A 21,326-nucleotide genomic window follows, 5' to 3' on the forward strand; every position below is an offset into this window, starting at 1 on the left:
ACGCTTGTGTGTGTGTGTGTGTGTTCTACTGGAGGTCAGAACTACACAGGAAGGCTGTCAAACAGGGTTGAGAAGGCAGCGGGGGGGGGGGGGGGGGGGGCGGATGGAGGGATGGGGGGGGTGGAGGAGAAACAAAGGAGGAGGAGGAGGAGGGAGAGATGATAGCCAGTTTTTTCTCCTGCGGAGTCGTGACCATGACAACCAGGAGGAGCTACCCACATGCAGTGTGGTGTCTGACACACACACACACACACACTCACACATGAATCAGTGTGTCAATAACATTTGAGATTGATTTGATACATTTGCAACAATATTAAATTTTAAATTCACTTTGACCAGTCTTATATTTTAACCCAGTCAAAAGACAGCAATGTCAGCTTACTCTGGTAGTATATGCACTGTCCAGTTTCCCTCTCCTTCCAGATCAAGGGGCATAGATTTAGTAGGCTTGGTAGATGTGCCCCTGTAGAAACCACTCCAGAGGGAAGCAGTTAAGGCATGTTTAATGGATGGTTAGGATTAGATTAATGGCTAAGTTTTGCAAACTCACTCAACTTTTTGTTCCCTCCAGTAAATGCCTTACAACCTTGAATGAAAAGGTGAGAAGTGGAACAGAAACAGAGAGAGAGAGAGAGAGAGAGAGAGAGAGAGAGCATATGAGAGAGAGAGAGAGCATATGAGAGATGGAGAAAGAAAGGGAACTTTTTTCTCTGTTCAGTTTTCCATTTCCTTCGTTCAAACATTCTATTCTGTGTCGTCCTCTTATCTGTCTCTGCTCGCTCTCTCTCTCTTCTCCTTGCCCCCCCGCTGTGACCCTCTTTATTCTTTCTCCCTCTCTTTCGCTCCTATCCTCTACCTCTCTCCACCTCTTGCTCTCCCTTCATCTCTCCATCCTCCTCTTTACCCTGTGGCTCACCTCTGTTCTTTCATTCCTCTCCGCATCTCGGTTTGATTTGTTCTTTTCCTATCTCTCCCTCTCCTCTCCTCCTCACAGCTCCCCTCTCATCCCTCCATCCTACGTCAGCATGTTTTCACTGTTGCTAAGCTCCATGTTCTTCCTACACATCTTATTCCTCCTCTCTGTCCTCTCTCCATCTCCCTCCATCCCTTCATCCCTCCCTGGGTGTTCATTTGACAGGGTGCGGATCAGGGGGCCGTGGGCCTTGGGTAGTGTCACTGGGGTGTGTGTGTGTAATGTGTGTGTGTGTGAGACATTTGCTTTGAGGAAGTGAGGCATCCTGCTGGGATCAGGCCCTGGCATTAGCAAAGTGACTGTCTGTTTGACACACACGCGCACCCACACACACCCACACATCCACACACACACACACACACACACGCACACACAGCCCTGCAGTCCATGGTACCGTTTAGAGGAACACTGCTCAACACGCACATCACTCTTGCCAGTTCTGACCGTTTGACCTACCTAAAACTGGTTTAGCTTTAGACTCATGCAATATTCATCTGACATCTCCTGCCTGGTTACCTGAACATCATTCAACACTGTTCTGGGTTCAGGCAGATTGGTGTGTGAGGCTGTTCTCTAGATTACTCTGTACATTTGTGTTTGCAAGCATGTGTGCGCATTCAAAACTGTGTCTAACTAAAAGAAGGGAACTGACTTTTCTCACATCTGCCCTATTTCTCCTTCCCCCAGCATGCACCGTCTGAGCGATGGAGTGCGGCTGGTAGTCAAAAGGTCAGTCAGGCTGAGGTTTAATATTCACTGCGGATGCTGCACATATTCAGCCCATGGGTTATATCATCTGGATTGACTGGATTCATGTTCCAGGGCTGAGCTGGGATGGATGTGTTTGCTCTAGATCTGTGCCAATAAGCCCCAGACACACCTACCTACCTCCTGCTTCATCCTCAAAACAACACTTCTCTCCCTCTGTCCCTCCCTCTGTCCCTCCCTCTCCCCCTCCCCCCTCCCCCTCCCCCTCCCCCTCCCCCCCCCTCCCCCTCCCCCTCCCCCTCCCCCTCCCCCTCCCCCTCCCCCTCCCCCTCCCTCTCCCCCTCTCCCTCCCCCTCCCCCTCCCCCTCCCCCTCCCCCTCTCCCCTCTCCCCCTCTCCCTCTCTCTCTCTCTCTCTCTCTCTCTCTCTCTCTCTCTCTCTCTTTCTCAGGGGGTTAGCATGGGGGAGGTTGACACAGGGTGATTCACATGTCCAACCTGCAGGGTCCTACTTTTCTCCCTCTTAGACCGTAAAACAGAGTAATCGCACGCTACATTTGTCCCCATAGAGTTACTGGCCTGCATAATTACACCCAGACAAGATTTTCTCTCCCACTCTCACACACAGACAAGATTCAAACCCTATAATTGCCTTCCAAACTGGTCTCTCACACATTTCTAGTCTCCGAGTCCCCAGCCAGTGACCATGGTGGTGAAGTGAATGAAAATAAAAGAGATTACAAATGAATCAAGTTATTCCATGAAACGCCAGTCTTGTTGGAGACAAGCGAGTCAAGGTTTCTGGAGGCTGTCTGGATGAAGGTGTGCACTTCACAGATAGAAAGAAGGCGACAGACTGGCACCAAATTCATCTGATTGTCTTCCTGGCACTTGGCTGTAGGTGCAAGGCTGGTTCTCATTTACACCCTGGCGTTGGCTCCCAGGGGTGGCTGGGTATTGAAGGTGTGAATCAGAACATGATGTCAGTCACAGACTTAGGCACGTTTTAGGGCCCTGCTCCATTTTGATAGTCTGCTAAAGCTGGACACAGCCAGGCACTCAAAACAAGGACTGTTCATCATGGTTATGGTCGGGGTGAAGTATGAGAGGAATACAACTATTTTTGTTTCTGTGTTGTGTGTGTCAGTGTGTGTCAGTGTGTGCCAGTGTATGTCAGTGTGTGTCAGTGTATGTCAGTGTATGTCAGTGTGTGCCAGTGTGTGTCAGTGTGTGTCAGTGTGTGTCAGTGTGTGTCAGTGTATGTCAGTGTATGTCAGTGTGTGTCAGTGTGTGTCAGTGGGTGGGGGGGTCGTTTGTTTCGGGGCTCAGCTTGTGACTCCTGACCTTTGGATCCTCAGAGACAGCAAAACTGTTGGGCTGGGCTGGACTTTGCTAAGCTAGGCTAGGCTAGGCTATGTTAAACTGGGCTAGGCTAAACTCTGCTAAGCTAGGCTAGGCTAGGCTGGATTGGGCTACGCTAGGCTAGGCTGACTGTGTGTAAACTCCTTGACAGTGAACAGAGCCAGGCTTGTAGCTCTCCCAGATGTTCCAGCTCATTAGTCTGAGTGATATTCCGCTTCCTTGGGCAGTTACCCTGGTTCCGCTCTCCTCAGGCCAGCGCTGAGTCGAGATAGCGTGAGCTGAGAGCGGAGTGTGCTGTGTTCAGGTGCGAGTGTGAGAGCGTTCATAAGTATGCATCTCAGCCCGATGAACTGATGCAATCTGACAAAAAAACTTCCTGCTTCGTTTTAGCTCTGTAGAGAAGCAGCCATAAAAGAAACAGGCAGACCAAACGAACCACAGCTTGTCTTTACGCGTGACTTTTATCAATGTCAACAAACAACGCTGACACACACAGAGCAGTGAGACACACACAGAGCAGTGAGACACACACAGAGCAGTGAGACACACACAGAGCATCAAGCAGGAGTAAATCACCACACACAGAGACAAGCCCACAGGAAGGGAATGGTACCAACCGCCAAACAGCCAACAGCCAAAGCCTCATGAATACACAGAGGGGGCGTGGCTTAATGTGACCACGCTCCCGAGAATGGCACAAATGGTGTTTGTCTATGGATGTCTAATGACAATCCATCAGATGCACATCTGAATGTTATGATTAGCCAATTAGAAGCTAATTGCCACATACTTTAAGCAATGGCTGATGGGTTAGTTGAGATTGTATTAGACACGCCCCAACTTCAAGACACTCTCATTGGCCTGTGGGCCTTGTATTAGTCCTGATTTCCCATTCAGGAAATCCAACATACATATTTGTAATATCCTGTGTACAGTATACTGGATTAGGAAGAGGTTGACTGGATAGCGCTATGCAGATGAGCTGTGTGGAGGGGCCACGCAAGGAGGGAGCAGGAGGTGAAGAAGGAGAGAGATGAGGGATGTGGAGGCCTGCTGAACTGGGGACAGAGACAGCTGGGAGGAACTCAACCCATCGGGCTTAACACCCCAAACACACACACATACACACGCACACACACACGCACACACATACAGGCTCACAGATTGAGTGCGCTCAGCAAGAAGTGTTTCACGGATGACATCACGTCGTTTCCCTTTCTGTTTCCGCTTGAAAGACTTATCTTCCTAGCTCAGGTGGTGCCCCGTCTGTGCATTTACACACACAATGCACACACACACACGCACACACACACACACACACAGTTAAGCACATGTCATGAAGCAATCTCCCTCTGTGCATTAAACTCCCTTATAAAAAAATAAATAAGAAAATCCTTCCCTCCAATTACCTTCTTCCCTACCCTTTGCTCCTGTGTAACCCGCTCCTCTCAGCCTCTTTCTGCCTTTCTACTTCCATCTCCACTTGACCTCTCCTCTCCTGTCCTCCTCCTCCTGCCCAGCCCAGTCCCCCAGATGGAGGCTCCGGGTCCAGGGCCCCCCCCCAGACGGAGGCTCCGGGTCCAGGGCCCCCCCCCCCAGATGGAGGCTCCGGGGCCAGGGCCCCCCCAGACGGAGGCTCCGGGGCCAGGGCCCCCCCAGATGGAGGCTCCGGGGCCAGGGCCCCCCCCAGACGGAGGCTCCGGGTCCAGGGGCCCCCCCCCAGACGGAGGCTCCGGGTCCAGGGCCCCCCCCCTAGACGGAGGCTCCGGGTCCAGGGCCTCCCCCAGACGGAGGCTCCGGGGCCAGTGGCCCCCCTAGACGGAGGCCAGTGGCCCCCCCAGAAGGAGGCTTCGGGGCCAGTGGCCCCCCCAGACAGAGGCTCCGGGGCCAGGGGCCACCCCAGACCTCAGCTCCCCTGGTGTGGAATGTCTCTCAGCCTCTCCTTCTACCTGACTGACCCCCCCGCTGTGCATCGAGCAGCCTGGTAGACACATCACCATATGGCCAAACTTTACCAGCAACACAGCCGCTACCACATGCCCAGAGTGAAGCAGCTTGAATGACAAACACACAGAGGATTCAGACAGCACAGCTAAAGTGTCAGATCAGTTTATGGCCGGAGGGGACAAACTTAGTTAAACTCCTTCACTCTGCCCTCCTCCAAACCATCTGGTTCTGGGACTTCATGAATTAAATTAAGATGCAGAAATGTGTGTATTTCTGAACTGTTTTAAACAGTGTGTGGAGAATAAAGTCTGGCCATGCATTATGAATACAGTATAAACATGTTGTTGATGGGAGGGTAACAGAAAGTTGATAGAAATAAAATCTCCCCAAGCAAATGGAAGCAGATTGAGTGGTGGGGTTTTTATGAGTAATGGCTTCATGTCAACCACAGGTAACAAAACCTGCATCTCTCCCTGGGAGCCCAACAACTCTGCTCCCCCAGTTAAACACGTCAGCCGTTAAACCACCACAGCCATCATTCCCTGTCTCTTTGTTCGCCGTCAAGCACTCCTTGGCTGGAACACAAGGACAGCCCAGTAAAGCATCCATGCCATAAAGCAGCGTTTGTTTAGCAATTACCTTAATTCCGCCAAGCAGAAAATAAGTTCTGCTGGGTGGCGCGCTTGCCCGTGCTAAGTCCGTAAAACGTTTCACACACAGTAATTAGACGGTTCTTTACTGGGGGAAAGACCACAGTATTGGACGACCAGAGGGAAAATCTAATGGCCAAAAGCAATTTACCTTTTCGGCAGAGGACATTTATTTCCATAAATATCTGATTTAATGATGTAAACAAATAGAACGCCATTGAGAGCGAATGGATGGAAAGTGAATGGTTGGCCGCTTGCTTGGAATAAAAGGAATGACCGTAATGGGCCCAGCTGGTGTTTAGTAGGCAGAAGGAGAGGTTTATGTTGTGGGCCTACTGTAAAACACACAGAGTTCAGATGCCCAGAAACCCTGGGACACTGTTTGGACTGGCTGTAGTCCACCAGACTGTTCTTGGCTCACACATAGCACAGTTCCTTGTAAGATTTTGACACGGTTGCTAAGCTTGACATGCCTCTAGGAAGAATATAATATATTTAATCTGATTATAAAATGTTATAACCAGACATTTGACATGCCAGACAGATAACACGCCACATCAGCTGTTTACCCACACAGAAAATGATAAGTCCTTCATTGCTCTTGTGTGTGTGTGTGTGAGTATGTGAGTGAGAGTGTGTGTGTGTGTGTGTGTGTGTGTACCTGCGGAGAGCCGAGGCCTGGTCCGGGGAGTCTGCATCTCCTGGCGTGCGTGCGGCAGCATGTGGTAACGCTTGGCCTCGTTCACCAGATCCCGGCAGGCCTCCGACGTCTTGATGAGCTCCTCCCTGTCCACCACATTCAGCAGGTAGGACGGATGGATGAAGGGGAGACGGACCACCGCCAACAACTCTGACACATGCTGGAGAAGGGAGGGAGGAGGGAGGAGAGGAGGAGGATAGAGGGATGGAGGAGAGGATAGAGGGATGGAGGAGAGGATAGAGGGATGGAGGAGAGGATAGAGGGATGGAGGAGAGGATAGAGGGATGGAGGAGAGGATAGAGGGATGGAGGAGAGGACGAGGATATAGGAATGGAGGAGAGGAGAGGATAGAGGGATGGAGGAGAGGAAGAGATGGATTGAAGGAGGGTAAAAAAGGAGGAGAGAGAAAACATTGCTAAAATTACTGTTTGCAGATTTTAATCCGTTCCAACAGCAACTGGAGACTTCCTGGAAAGCTCAAAGCTGGATAAGCAGGAAACAAGAAAAGAGAGATAGTAAATCAGTAAATACACCCCAGCACACATACACGACAACTACTTTCATGTCTGTCTTAGACAGAACATGGGAGAAATGCAACTCTTCGGTCTCATAATACATCTATATTGTGCAAATGATTAGTTCACACAGGCTTCAAATAAATAAAGGAAAACACTGATGCACTTTGATGAAAAATAAGAAACCTAATCAAATTGGTCTAGCTAACTGGGAGGTTCTGACAGGAAACCAGACAGTGAGGTAAAGCATCAGTGGGTGTCTCTCTCTTATTGTGTGTGTGTGTTGGGGGGAGGGTGCTTGTGTGTGTGTGTGTGTGGTGCTTGTGTGTGTGTGTGTGTGTAATGAGTGTGGTGTATTTGGCGTCTGTGTGTGTGACCACACAAGAGACAGGTGCTGGTCTGACATCGGTTGCCATAGTGACCGATGTCCATCGCTACAACGCCTGTGTGTGTGTGTGTGTGCCTTCCGGGCTGTACCCCCCAGGGCCTCTCATCCCTGTCAATGCTAAATGCTATAAACATCCCCAGTAGAGCAGGGCTGCATCGGAGAGAGGCTGACCCTTCACCCTGGGCTGGGAGCTACGCTCTGTCCAGCCCACTCTCCCAGAGCACACCGACACAGTGCTGGAGCATCACTGAGAGCCAATAAACAAGCTGACACTTTGCCTTAGCATCTTTCTGACCAGCACACCTGGGGTCCGGGGCTGCTACATCCTGTTAGGCTGGCAGACACTACTTCAGCTGATGGGATCAGAGAGGAGGGGGAAAGAGGAGAGGAGGGCTGAGGAGAGGAGGGAAGAAGAGGAGGGGCGAGGAGAGAAGATGAGAGGAGGAGAGGAATGAGGAGAGAAGATGAGAGGAGGAGAGGAGGGATGAGGAGAGAAGATGAGAGGAGGAGAGGAGGGATGAGGAGAGAAGATGAGAGGAGGAGAGGAGGGGAGAGGAGGGGAGAGGTGAGGAGAGGCGTGATGTCTGTTGATATTTTCTTTTGTGTGGACAGTCCTTAAGGAGGCAGTTTGTTTATTCTTCTGTTTACCCAAAAGTATATCAAACAAACAACTCAATACCAACAACTCAATATAACAAACACTGGCAGTCCCTTTCCAGAATTGGTAAAGAGCAACACATTTGGCTGCTACCGGTGAGACTTGAGACCCATCAAAAGTACTGACTACACACATTCAGAAGTTCTAGGAGCTGAGTCGAAGTTGTGTTGGACTCCCAGCATTTATCAACGTATACAGACAATCCTGGAATAGCAGCAACCTGCTGACCTATTCCGACCCCATGAGTTATCTGGGTCAGCTTTGGCCAGGTGCTTCTCTATGAGCCGCTGCAGGGAAGATCAAATGTCCGTGTGTATATTTGTCCGATGACCGTGTGTGGAACAGACTGTTACAAAAGTCGAATTCAGGGATATTCAGAGTGGAAGCAAAGGTCTGTGTGCCCACGGGTTTCCGGGTCACAACCCTTAAGACCGTCATTCCAGCTGCCCTCTACTTCCAGATCAGCTTCGCCATCTTCTAGCACCATCCATCGATCCATTTTCATACGAAATCGAATCGCTTTTGATATGCCTGGCAAAATTGCTGGATTGTGCTTCCTTTTCCTCTGTTACAACAGTATATATTCTTGCTTCCTATACTTGGTGTTGGTGGGTTTAAAGTGGCCAGCTGTGACCTCTGTACAGGAAACACAACGAGGAGACTTTCAAAGCATCCTGCCACCATTGGAGGCTTGAATTATTTAGATCCTCCTGACTCACTGACTTGTGTGAGAGAGGGAAAGAGAAGGAAGAACAGAGCAAAAATAGAGGGAGAGAAAGAAAGATGCCTAGGGAGAGAGACCCCTTATCCTCCACTGTTCAACCTCTCTCTCTCTCTCTCTCTCTCTCTCTCTCTCTCTCTCTGTCTTTCTCTCTCTTTCTCTCTCTTTCTCTCTCTCTCTCTGTCCACCTCCATCCCTGACTCTTCCTCCTACGTAGGGTGTATCGAAGATGTATGTAGATGAGGTTGAGCACAGTGCAGATTGTGTGGATTGTATTGTCAGTATTAAAGGCAACACATCCATGCTTTCAAGAGAATCTAGTGACTAATCCAAACTCATCCTATCATTTCTCAATTCCTCCACCCATCCATCCCCCCCCTCTAACACTTCCTCCACCCATCCATCCCTTTCTCTAACACTTGTCCCACAGGAGTTTGGCGGTGAGTAGGGGGGTGGAAAGCTTGGTTTCACATGCAATCTCTGTTCTCCCTGTGTGTTTGGTTCACTCCTGAGGTTACACTAATAATGACCTCCATGTTGTGTGCTGTCCAGACATGGCTCATGTTAGCTGAGCTCCAGGGTTCCCTTTACGAAGCTCCTCTCGGTAAAAAGCTGTGTCCAGACCTGCAGCACGGGGGGGGGGGGGGGACCACCAGGGAGCACAGCTGACAGGGAGCACAGGAGGAGAGAGGGGAGGTGAGGGAGGAGAGGAGATGGGGACCAGGGAGTAGAGGGAGCAGAGATGGAGGGAAGGAGGGAGGAGGGAAGGAGGGAGGAGAGGAGAAGTGCTGATTGGCTCTGAGACGGAGCGGTACATCTGACCTTGGAGCAGTGCTACCGAGCAACGTTATTGTATCTAGGACATTCATGTTGCTAGGACATGTTGCTAGGTGTATTATTTTTGTTTAAATGTATTTTATCTTAATATGTATTATAAGGTAATCAAGTAAGGGAATTAGATTGTGTGTCTGTGTGCGCGTGTGTGTGTGTGCATGTGTGTGTGTGCATAGGCTTACACTGAAGACAACGCCTCTCTCCCACACTAGTCCAGATTCATTCTCACCAATTTCCCATGGGCCTCTCTCTCTCTTTATATTTCTCTTCCTCACTCTTTTTGTCTTCTTCTTTAACTCCATCCCTCCCATCTTTGTCTGTCTGCCATCTGAACGAAAGTCAGGGGGTTCACACAAGCGTATTTACCATTCATCTGGTTTTAAACAAGATGAATCCCTCTCTCTCTCTCTCTCTCTCTCTCTCTCTCTCTCTCTCTTCTCTCTCTCTCTCTCTCTCTCTCTCTCTCTCTCTCTCTCTCTCTCTCTCTCTCTCTCTTCTCTCTTTCTCTCTTTCTCTCTTTCTCTCTCTCTCTCTCTCTCTCTCTCTCTCTCTCTCTCTCTCTCTCTCTCTCTCTCTCTCTCTCTCTCTCTCCCTCTCCCTCCCCCCTCTCTCTCTCTCTCTCTCTCTCTCTCTCTCTCCCCCTCTCTCTCTCTCCCCCCCACCACCCTCTCTCTCTCTCTCTCTCTCTCTCTCTCTCTCTCTCTCTCTCTCTCTCCTCTCCCTCCCTCCCCCCTCTCCCTCCCTATCCCTGTCCCCCTCACAAAATATATACTGTTTTTATACCCATGTAAATATACTATGCAATCCATGTACATACACAAAGCCTTCCACTCAACAATGGCAACTTTTCACAGACTGAATATTGTTGAGTATGCCGAAAGAGAGACGCATCATAAAACTGTCAAGGACGCACAAACATTCACACACACACACACTCAAACCCACCCACCCACACATACACACACATTAAAAAGTGAATGGTCTGTGTTGTATCTGAGGGATAATGTGTCTATGGGTGCTTCTCAGATCTGTCAGACAGCCAGGGGGCTGCGTGGACCAACACATGACAAATGTGCTCTGAGGATTTCTCATTTCACTACTGTCAGAACAGAACTACAGCAGTGTGTGTGTGTGTGTGTGTGTGTGTTCTGGGCTCCAAGCTGCCTTTATACAAATGATACCTGCACGCTCATATTTATTTGCTATCCTTTGAACAGATAGAAACGCTCTCCTGCTTCAGTGTGAAAAATGGACTGGTAAGTGGAACTGCTTTTTCAAACACAGCCCTGTGTGACTTACACACACACACACACACACACACACACACACACACACACACACACACACACACACACATCAGCACTTTCAAAAAGAAAAAAGACTGGGACTTACAAACAAAGGAGTATATGGTGAAAGCCTAAATTATGAGCACGCAGGTGTGTGTGTGTGTGTGTTTGCGAGTCAGTGTGTGTGTATCCAGACGGTGCATGTGTTCTAAAACATGCACAGCTCGCTCACTGGAGTCACTGTGTCAGTCGTGCTTAGCCTCTCAACACTAACATGCTCACCTAGACAGACCACAGCTGCTTGGTCCTCAGAGATGTGTCTGCAAGCTTAGCTTAGCTAGAGTGTGTGCTTGTGCTCATCACTCATCAGTCTATTGTGTGTGTGTGTGTGTGTGTGTGCGCTAGGACAGATGGAATGATATGATGGGTGGAGGGAGAGAACACAGTGAACTACGACTGCCCTCAAAGCTCCACTGGTGGGTGCAGCTGTTTAAGGACTGCACCATTAGCATGACTGCACTCACTCACACACACACACACACACACACACACACACACTCACTCACTCACTCACTCACTCTCTCACACGCCATCTCCCTCACATCTGTGGTTCTCTCTCACACAGTTGCTGTGAGTTCCAATCCACCCAAACTGTACATTATCTATGCATTTTAAAAGAACGTTGAGAGGTTTGTATATCAAGGATCTGTCTCTTTATCTGCCTGTTCAGTTGCATTGACTCATTCTGGTGATATTGGATTAGTTCAAAAAGGTAGACCTTCAATTGGCACTCAAATTCACCTTTTTTCTTCTTTTTTTTTTAAGTGCTTTCGCCAAGAATAACACGACTCCTGGAAAACGAAAAGAAGACATTTCTTTAACAAAAAGTCTAGGAAATTAATGCAAACTTTAAATTGGTTCTGAAACATTAAATGCCAGAACGATTGTTTCTTTTGTTGAACTAACACAGATTTAATTTGACTTGTGACTCTAACCTTCACATCAGGTAAATCCAGCATTGAAGATCCTTCTTAGCAGTAATTATAGTCTGGGTCGTCCAAAATAACCAATTAATCACTCTGCTTTGTGCCTCCCAGTCATCCAGCTGGTTAGGAGTCCAAAGGAAATATGATGTAGCAGTTGTGAGAGAGAGAGACAGAGAGAAAGACAGAGAAAAAGATAGAGAGAAGGAAAGGGAGAGAGGGAGATAAGAAATGAAAAAGAGAAGTAGAGAGAACTAGATAAGGAGGAAGAGTGGGTGTGTGTTGTAATTGGACCTGTGTGCTTCCAGTCTCCCACTGCGCCGTGTGGGTGAATGTGAGGACAGATCTCTCACTCTGCACCTCCTAACAGCTCACTGAGCTGCCAGCATGCTATATTCCACTGCTGTATTTACGTCAGTTGGTGAGGGAAAGGCTGTAATGATGCAACGATGAATCTGGGTGGTGGCCAGAGAGTTGAAAACATTTTTCATCTTTGACCTTAATACCAGATGAAAGCAGTTTAGTATCGTTGCTACCTCTCTAGGAACCCGTAAGAACTTGTTGGTTTAACATTCCAGTTATACAAGAATCATAAAAACATTCAGTGTGCGGTAATATTAAGCATATCTAACACGAGAATCAAAGATAAGACTGGGTTTGATTAAAAACAAATACTCATACTGTATTCTAATCGCTGACAAAGCTGTAATATTAATACATTATAGAAGTCTTAGTTGTTTAGTTGAGGCCCTGGTTTTCCCTGCCCTCGTATTCTGTCTGTTTCCCGGGTGTTTGGTCCGGTACACTCCGGTCCTGGTCTTGTCTCTCTCCTGGCTCCCTGTACTTCCTGTCTCTGGTTTCAACCCCCCATAAGGTTGTCCATTTGTAATCACCCTGCCCTGTATATATGTTTGCTTCTTTAGCCAGACCTTGTTGTTGTTTTTTATTGGTGGCTAAGTGACTATACCTGCCGTGTTCCTGTTTGGAAGTAAAGTCTTCTGTTTGCATTGATCCTGCCTGTTTGTGTCCTTGTGTTTGGGTCCACCCTCTGCGCTCACCCTGTGACAGACACCTTCTCGAGGCACACTTGAACACCGAAAAGGAAACAGCCTGTTATTGACGATTAAAGGCTCTGAATGAGGCTGGAAATCAGACCTTGGCCCCTCTCGCTGGCTCATGTTAGAGACAGCCCAGTACACACAGAAACTAAGACCTCAGAGATGCTCCCCAGCCTACAACATTGCACACTCATGCATGCAGACACACACACACACCCACCCACCCACACACACACACACACACACACACACACACAGCTAGCAGCCTTTCCTCTTTTGCGGGGAGCGTCGGCACTGTGTCAATCAGCTCTGACGTTTTATACAAAAATATCACAGGTTCCGGGGGAACAATTTCCGCTGACTTTCTGTTCCAGTCAACTGGACAGGAAGGGGAACGAGGTGAAAATGAGCTTGTGGTGGACCGAGCAGATACATTTAACTTCTCAGGCTCAAGTTTCTATTTTGGAAAGTATATTCTTCCCTCGTTTCTTTCCTCCCCAACTCTTTCTCCTTATTTTTTTAATTTATTTTAACTTTCTTTATGTGTGTCCTCCTGGGTTGGGGTTAGTGTTCCGGTCACACACGGATCAGAGATTAGCCATCAGTCGGGAGCTCCTTCACGGCTCCACTCCCCTGATGTCACAGCACAAGGCTGAGAGATCCAGCCCTGAATATATGATTCCCTCTAAGGAGACAGATGGATTGGTGTCTCTCATTTCCTCCAGGTTTGATGTTTGTTTGGAGTGAAGGTAGAAAAAAAGCTCTGTCCATTCCTCTTCTGTCTGTTTTCTGTTGTGCTCCCCTCTCCACCCCTCCAACATGCTGTGAGATTGCTGCTAAGCTCAACTGTCTGGGACTTTGATGCTAAGAGTAGAGAAGCAGATACGGACACACAGATACAGATACACTCACGCACAAACACACACACGTATTTAGCTATACACACAGCAACACATATACAGCAACATACAGATACAGTATAGCCACACACATACAGATAGAGCTACAAACACACACACATACACGCATACACTTTGATATCATTCAGCTTTTTCTGTATTGTATGGTTCTACACAGCTCAATGATATCTCTCTCTAGGGCCTCACATCCCTTGCTGAATGAGAAGTCTTAAATTCAATTTTGGTTAAATAGAGCAAACTTTTCTGTGAAGTTTTACCACAATAAAGAGTGAAGGGTCACAAAGATCTAATGCAGGTTTAATCAAAACGTTAATTCAAACAATTACCTAAATGCCTTGCGGTGAAGTGATGTCTTCTGCCAATACAGTAGAAAAATGACTGCAGTTCTACTGTACTGTAGACAGCAGCACTAAAGATAGCCCCAGAGACGCCCGTTTCCAACCTCATTGATCTTGATGAGAAGTCACCCTTCGAAATGAGCAATGCCTCAAGTGATGGACTGGACTAATTGAACCAGGCAATCTTCTCACCTTCATTTTTAAACACGCCTAAATGAGTGTGTGAATTTCCTCTGTGTTCAATATTCGTCTTCCTAATTGCCAAACCACCAAACATCTCCGATCCATAACCCCTTTTCATATGCAAGGCAGAGCCCCCTGCTGGTGTCACGACCCTGAGACCCAATCAATCTCCCTCAATGCCCGAGGTGTGACCTCACTACTTTACAGTCAGTGTCAATACACCATCTCAGCTCTGGCAATAGATACGCTTTATTCATCCTCACCTCCTCCTCTGGAAATGTCTATCGAGCTCCACTGGATGGGTGTAATTATTCAGGCGGGGAAGAGATGGCCGTGAATGCCTGACAGCCAGAGCAGCTTGTTAGTTTGTTTGAGGTGGTGGCTGGTAAATATAGTATAGACCACAAGAGAGTGGATGCTGCTGTTGGGGACCACTGCTGACACTCCCAGCCCTCTGTACTTACTGTCATCCTGAAGGTGATGACATCAGGTAACACCAATGGATAAAGCATGGCACACCGCTATAGAGGCTTTGGGTCTTTGAGTCTTAGAAAAGATGCCTGCCATTGCCACCTGCTAGACCCCCCCCCCCCCCCCCCCCCCCCCCCCCCGACACACACACACACACACACACACACACAGGTTACTCACCTGTACTCTGGTGTTGGGGTCTCTCTTGATCCACTTGATGGCAGTCTCATAGACCAGCTCCTCAGCCTTGGTGTTCAGACTGTCGTTGGACAGGTAAGCTACCAGGTCATCTTTAGACACACTCAGGATCTCCTCCTGCCCTGCCACCTGGCACACACACACACACACAGAAACATGATGGTTTGAAGTAGTTTGTAATTGCAAATGTGAACACATCCATGCTACTATGCTGTTCAGATGACAGGATGTAAATTTTGCATTCATGCTATTGATATTCAAGGTGACTAAATCAGTATTCATCCATGTCAATCAATATGCTGTATGGATGGACAGGTCGGTACTCACCTCTGGGAAGTTCTGCAGGGCAAAGGCCTTGGCCATATTATGGAGCTCTGTACATCTCATAGCCTCAGCCATGGCCAGCACGCCCAGACAGTTTCCTGCTGTCAGCTGTTTCTCTGGAGAAGGGGAGAGAGAGAGATTGAGAGAGAGAGAGAGAGAGAGAGAGAGAAAGAGAGAGGGAAGACAATAGAGGAAGAAAGCGAGAGAGAAAGTGGTTGAGAGAGAGAGAGAGAGGGTTAGAGGGAGAGATAGAGAGAGGGAGAGGGGTAGAGGGAGAGAGAGAGAGGGGTAGAGGGGTAGAGGGAGAGAGGGGTAGAGAGAGAGAGAGAGAGAGGGGTAGAGGGAGAGAGGGCGGCATTAGAGAAAAGAAAAGAGAGAAAAGGGAGAAGAGGAGGAAAGAAGCCATCATTCACACATCCATAAAAGATCATAGGCCTGGGAGAAGGGGACCTGAGAGATGGGGTTAGGGGGTGGAGGCGACGGGCCGTCTATCGGGGTGTGTATCTGAGGCAGGGGAGAGAGTGTAATAACTCAAACAGCTCCAGGGACAAACAACAAGGGGAATCGATCGCTCAGAGCCCAGGTGGCAGGCTGTGAACTGCAGGAGGCTGGAGAGACCTAGCAGGGATTAGCTCAGCCAGTTAAAGGCTTCTAACATCCCAGCAAAAACACACACACACACACAAAATGTGCCATGCCCATACATAGGAAACAGGCACCTTCCTGGAATACAGATCAGCAGTGCACTCACTCACACACACAAGCACACATGCACTCACACACACAAACACAAATGCACACACACACCAAACTGAGCTGTGGCCACGGTGAGAAGCCTGATCAAACAGCAGCCACTGGAGTGAACTACCACCAGACTGCTCATCAATAAGCCCAGAGTCTTCCCAAAACAAATATCCCCCACTAAAGGTCAGCTGACCACAACAACAAAAAGCTCACACTAAACAAACCCATGGTTTATGTGACATCAAAGACAGACTTAGGTCTAAAAACTATGGTGAAGATAAATGGAAAAACAGACAATGATCTGTCCACGTTGTAGTGTTTTATTCTTTTTGTCACAGTGTTCACAACTGTGCAGATGACTTTAGTAGCTGTGTTCGTGTGTGTGTGTGTGTGTGTGTGTTTGTGTGTGTGTGTGTGGACAGTAAACACTTGTCAGTGTGAATGTGTGAGACGCGTGCATGCGTGCCTCTGTATGTGTATGTGTGTGTGTGCATAATGTGTGTCTGTGCCTGTGTGTGCAGATGCTTGTGCGTGCATATGTGAATCCATGCGTGACTGTGTAACAGCTCATAAACCCAGTGACGAGGTAGAGAGAGAGAGATAGAGAGAGAACCAGTGTGGTTTTATACCAGGCCTTGGCTGTAGCTGCTGTTGGCTGTAAATCCCCACCACAGACACAGTGGGAGACCAGCCCCACCACTATGGTCTGAAGGTCAGCACCAAAAACATTGGACTTACAGTTCTGGAGATTTACTGGCAAACCCTGAAGCCAAAACTGGAGTTTCTATTCCATGCCAACCATCATTCAATGAGTGGATTTAACTTTTAATAAATGATGGCTCTGTGTTAATTCGAACCTCAATAAATATAAAATAAAAACATGCTCTATGTGGGTGAAGAGTGTGCTTTGAGATCCTTCAACTTAAGTTTCCTTCCAGGTTTTTTTTTTGTCGGCTACCAGGCCAAAACTAGGCCAAGCAAATGTTTGTTTGCTTTTTCTTTGCAGTACATTTGTAAAAAAAAAACTTCAATATCTCTGACATGGTATCAATTTCTCTTCTCTCGGTTCAAGGACAGACTGTACTTGGCTCCTTCCTCAGTAAGGCTCTCAGATGTCATGTTTCACGTCCAGCGAGAACCCTCTGACGTTTTGATTGTGAAGCAAACCTGAGTTACAAATGGTTTTCCTGTTTTCTGCTTCTGAGCTACAAGTCCATATATTCGGAAGGAAACAAGGAAAATAAATCGATATGTGGGGGCCGATCCTCCTCACCGTCTCCCCATCAACAACCCCCCCCCACCCCCCGCCCCCCCCACCCCCTCCTCCCGCTGACCTTTATACTTCTGATGAAGCCCAAACATTCACAGTGTTACTCGCATCCCAAGCCAGCTCTATTAAATGGTACGCAAAACCTGACATTTGGAGTTACTCTTAGTCCCTTGACCCTGTAAAACCCATGACTACCCATTTGCTTCCCAGTTTACCCCCAGGGTCTCCTCTCCTCACCCCCCCCTCAGCCCAGGCTGCAACACAGAGACCCCCCCTCCCAGCTCCTAACCTTGTCTGAGTATTGATCCACTCTAGTATCCATGGATTCCATCATCACTCTCGCCAGCAGATTTGACATTTAGCTGACAATTGTTCCCTGACCTTTGTATAAATGTGCTGTGGTGTGTCCTGATGCCTCTGCATGGGGGAGGTGGGGGAGGCTGGGGAGAGAGGAAGGGAGGGGAGGCTGGGGCCCTAGTGGAGGTAGGGGAGGGAGGGGGCCAGTGGAGGTGGGGGAGAGAGGAAGGGAGGGGAGGCTGGGGCCCTAGTGGAGGTAGGGGAGGGAGGGGGCCAGTGGAGGCTGTTAGGAAGTCAAATCATCCCTCTCTACTCTGGCAGGGTTCCTTCCTGCTCTGGACACCTGACAGGGGGCGAGGGACCTGATGCCAAACACAGCCAGGAAATTCAGGCTTTGGACAAGATGCTTTTTACACACACACACACAAAGACCTGGACGTGGACGCTGGATTCCACATACCTAGAAAGGACACACAGACTTTGCAGAAGGTGTTGAACTGGAACTTGTTGGCCGCTTCCAGCAACGTCTTGGCATTGGCCGAGTCAATAACCAGCGAGCCCGTGTAGACAAACTCCAACAGCAGCTCCAGAACGTCCGCTCCGATGTTGCTCATGGTCAGCTCCAGCTTGTCCCCGCTCCTCGTCTCCCCTGACGACCTGGCAGACCAATCACGGCAGAGAGAGGCATTAGGAAGAGTGTGTGTAGCCTCGACACACACCTAGAGGCTACACACAGCCTCGACACACACCTAGAGGCTACACACAGCCTCGACACACACCTAGAGGCTACACACAGCCTCGACACACACCCAGCCTGGGGTGGTACGAGTGGGGAGGAAGGGACAGATTACACCATAAGATGCAAAGTAAGGTAGAAAGGGGAAGATAAAGAGGTTTTCTAGCGTTTTATTAGACTAGATTTGTAGGATAAACATGTATAGTGCTGCATCTGAAACAAAGCGTTCTCTCGAAAAACAAGGATTAGGGGGGGATCACAAGTTATTGCTTTCTGTCTTATCATGGCAAGCAAAAAAAAAAAAGGCATGCTTTGACACGTGTACAATTTCGTGTATGCACAGATATCACATGGACATGCATACTGTGTACAGATGTAATATGTGGACAGAGCGAGAAAGCGAGGGAGAGTGAAGAGAGAGAGAGAGAGAGAGAGAGAGAGAGAGAGAGAGAGAGAGAGAGAGCGAGAAAGCGAGGGAGAGTGAAGAGAGAGAGAGAGAGAGGGGGGTGGGTGGGTGGGAGTGGGGGGTGATGTAGACAGTGATGGATGGTGAACAGTTAGCTACAGCAGTTGTCTTGTGATGATAGCTGTGGCTGTGCCCGTGACAATAACACTGCTGTGAAGCGTGCTGTACATCCAACACCGCCAGCCCTAACCCCTAATGAACGCCAGGCTGGGGAAGCATGGACGGACGCGGCGCGGGAACGGGATACGTCCCTAATGCGGCCCTGTAATGGAGGATGTGCTGAGCGTGGAGGGGCTGCACCGGCCGAGAGCGCGATGACATCATGGGGATCAAGTAGCCGTGATTAGTTCCTATGTCAGTGGTCCTTAGGGGCCGGACGAGAGTTGGGTAACAGCTCACCACCGATGTTTAATGTCCCATGTGAAACAATAATCCACTCAAGGGCATAATAAATGGAATCAATGCCCAAGAATGCACAGGGTAGCCTTTTGTGTCTCTTCCCCTGCGGCTATGGACACAAACAATATGAAAACGACCGTGCATTGAGATGGATGGTGGGTGTTTTGTCTATGTTGCTCACAGTGCCTAGTTGATGATGTTATGTTTGTTTCTCGGTGGGTTTTGAGAGGTGTTTTCCCACAACATCACAATCAGTCAGATTTGTGAAACGTCGCAATCAGACACGGAGACAGCGCAAGACAGACAAACAGACAAATGGACAGAATGGTTAGTGGGGAGCGAGGGGAGGGAGGGAGGGAGGGAAGGGGGGAGGGAGGGAGGGAGGGAGGGAGGGAGGGAGGGAGGGAGGGAGGGAGGGAGGGAGGGAGGGAGGGAGAGAGGGAGGGAGGGAGTTGGTTCTTCCACAGGGAGCCAGCAGCCATCCTTCTGAGGGTGAGGAGGGGAGGGGGGTTGTTCCAATACTACGCCTGGCTCTTTTAATTAAGAGCACCACCCCCCCCTTCCCAATCCTACCCCCCCACCCACCTCCAACCACCTCCACCACACCTAAACAAAGCCTTTGTCCTCGCTGCAATAATCACCAGTTGCCTGTATATGAACTGAGACATTAGTCGTCATTGAGAGCGCACGCAGAAGGTGAGAGGGGGGAGAAGGACAATGCAAAAAAATAATAAGACAATGGTTTTTTATCTCTGCATGGACATAGGCTGAGAAAACCAAGGCAGTGATGCTCTGTCCTCCTGCAAAGCAAAAAGCCACATGGTGTTATTGTCCCTCCACCCTAAGCTTCTGCAGTGGCAGTATTAAGATAGAGAAAGGGTGTGTGTGTGTGTAGGGGCGGGGGGTGGTTTAGTCCAGGGTTAAGCGATGGAGGAGGTGGGGAAGAGAAGAGAAGGAAATAAAAAAAGGTAAAAATAAACCAAGAGCATGCTCATCAACCAGGTCAATTAGTGCAATCGGAATCGGCTGGAGTGGCAATTTGTTTTGTCTAAAGCACTTTTGTTATGGAAATGACTTTCCATCTATTTAGAGAGGTGGATGTATTTATGCTGCATCTGATTGCAGACTTGTTTTTTAGGATGATACAGAGGGCGGGAGCGAGAGGAGAGAAAAAGAGAAAGAGAGAGAAAGGGAGAGAGAGGAGAGAAAAAGAGAAAGGGAGAGAAAGGGAGAGAGAGAAAATGAGGTAAGTAGAAGACAGCGAGGAGATTTAGTCAGATACATTTTGTTTACGAAAAAAAAAATTCTCCCCAGGAAAAATAGTTTTCAATTCAGAGTAGTCTGTCAGATGGGAGGCGAGCTGAACGAGAGAGGAAGTGACATACATAGATCACTAACGTGTCCCTCAGCATAACGACTTCACAGACAAAAAACAAACATTCAAATGTTTTGTAAAAAGGCCTATTCAGACACACATATGCATATTTCTACATAACTCTCTATGCATAGAGTACGTTTGCAAATAGAAATCAACTTCATGGGACATAATACAAATGTATTCATTCCGTCTTTCGACAAGAGAACTCCAGCCCTGGAATTAGCATAGTGTGCTCATTTGGTTCACACAGTACTCGTGGTAGTTTATCGTTTGGTGTGTGCCTGTTTGTTAGCGTAAGGGCTCTGTGGTTCTCCGTGCATGACTGTGACAGTGTCTGAGGGGCTCCTGACTGAGGTGAGAAACACTCACTAGCAGGTGGTCACTGAAAGGGATGCGAACGCTGCCATTAATATTCACTGGCTCAAACCAGGAGAATATTATGAACTGAGTTCATAGCATTTTAGAACTAAACCCTGAAAGATATGCCACCAAACCCCTGCCTTCCATAGCAGGTCTAGCTGAGAGAGGGATCTAAGCTCTGTATCGTCTCTACTGCCATGACTGTCCAGAAGACACATTGAAAGGACTTTGGCACTCTTGTCTAGCTCTTTCTGCGTCTTTGGGGGAGGTGAGGGAGGAGACAAAGAGAGAGTAAGAGGGAAGGAGAGACAGAGGGAAGGAGGGTAAAAGGAGCTCGAATTTTTGGACAATGTTTTAGAGCTGTTGTTCTTGGCATGGTCAAAGGAGAGGGTTAGAGAGAGAGTGGAACAAATGCCATGAGCATGTGTGTCAAGACTGTTCAGAGGATGTGTGTGTCT

At 48.5% G+C, this 21,326-nt stretch overlaps 1 protein-coding gene across 3 annotated transcripts in view; it reads right to left on the reverse strand.

Moving 5' to 3' along the window:
- Positions 1-21,326, reverse strand: part of LOC124468790 (kelch-like protein 29) — a 132,448-nt gene that overhangs the window by 22,786 nt on the left and 88,336 nt on the right. For all 3 annotated transcript variants that reach the window (XM_047021750.1, XM_047021749.1, XM_047021751.1), the window contains 4 exons: positions 17,990-18,186; positions 15,222-15,334; positions 14,877-15,023; positions 6,303-6,501 (listed from right to left, as the gene is read on the reverse strand). In XM_047021750.1, coding sequence (XP_046877706.1) covers positions 6,303-6,501; positions 14,877-15,023; positions 15,222-15,334; positions 17,990-18,186 — 656 coding nt within the window. The remainder of the gene's footprint in view (positions 1-6,302; positions 6,502-14,876; positions 15,024-15,221; positions 15,335-17,989; positions 18,187-21,326) is intronic.

This window comes from Hypomesus transpacificus, chromosome 6, assembly GCF_021917145.1.
Source record: "Hypomesus transpacificus isolate Combined female chromosome 6, fHypTra1, whole genome shotgun sequence".
NCBI lineage: Eukaryota > Metazoa > Chordata > Actinopteri > Osmeriformes > Osmeridae > Hypomesus > Hypomesus transpacificus.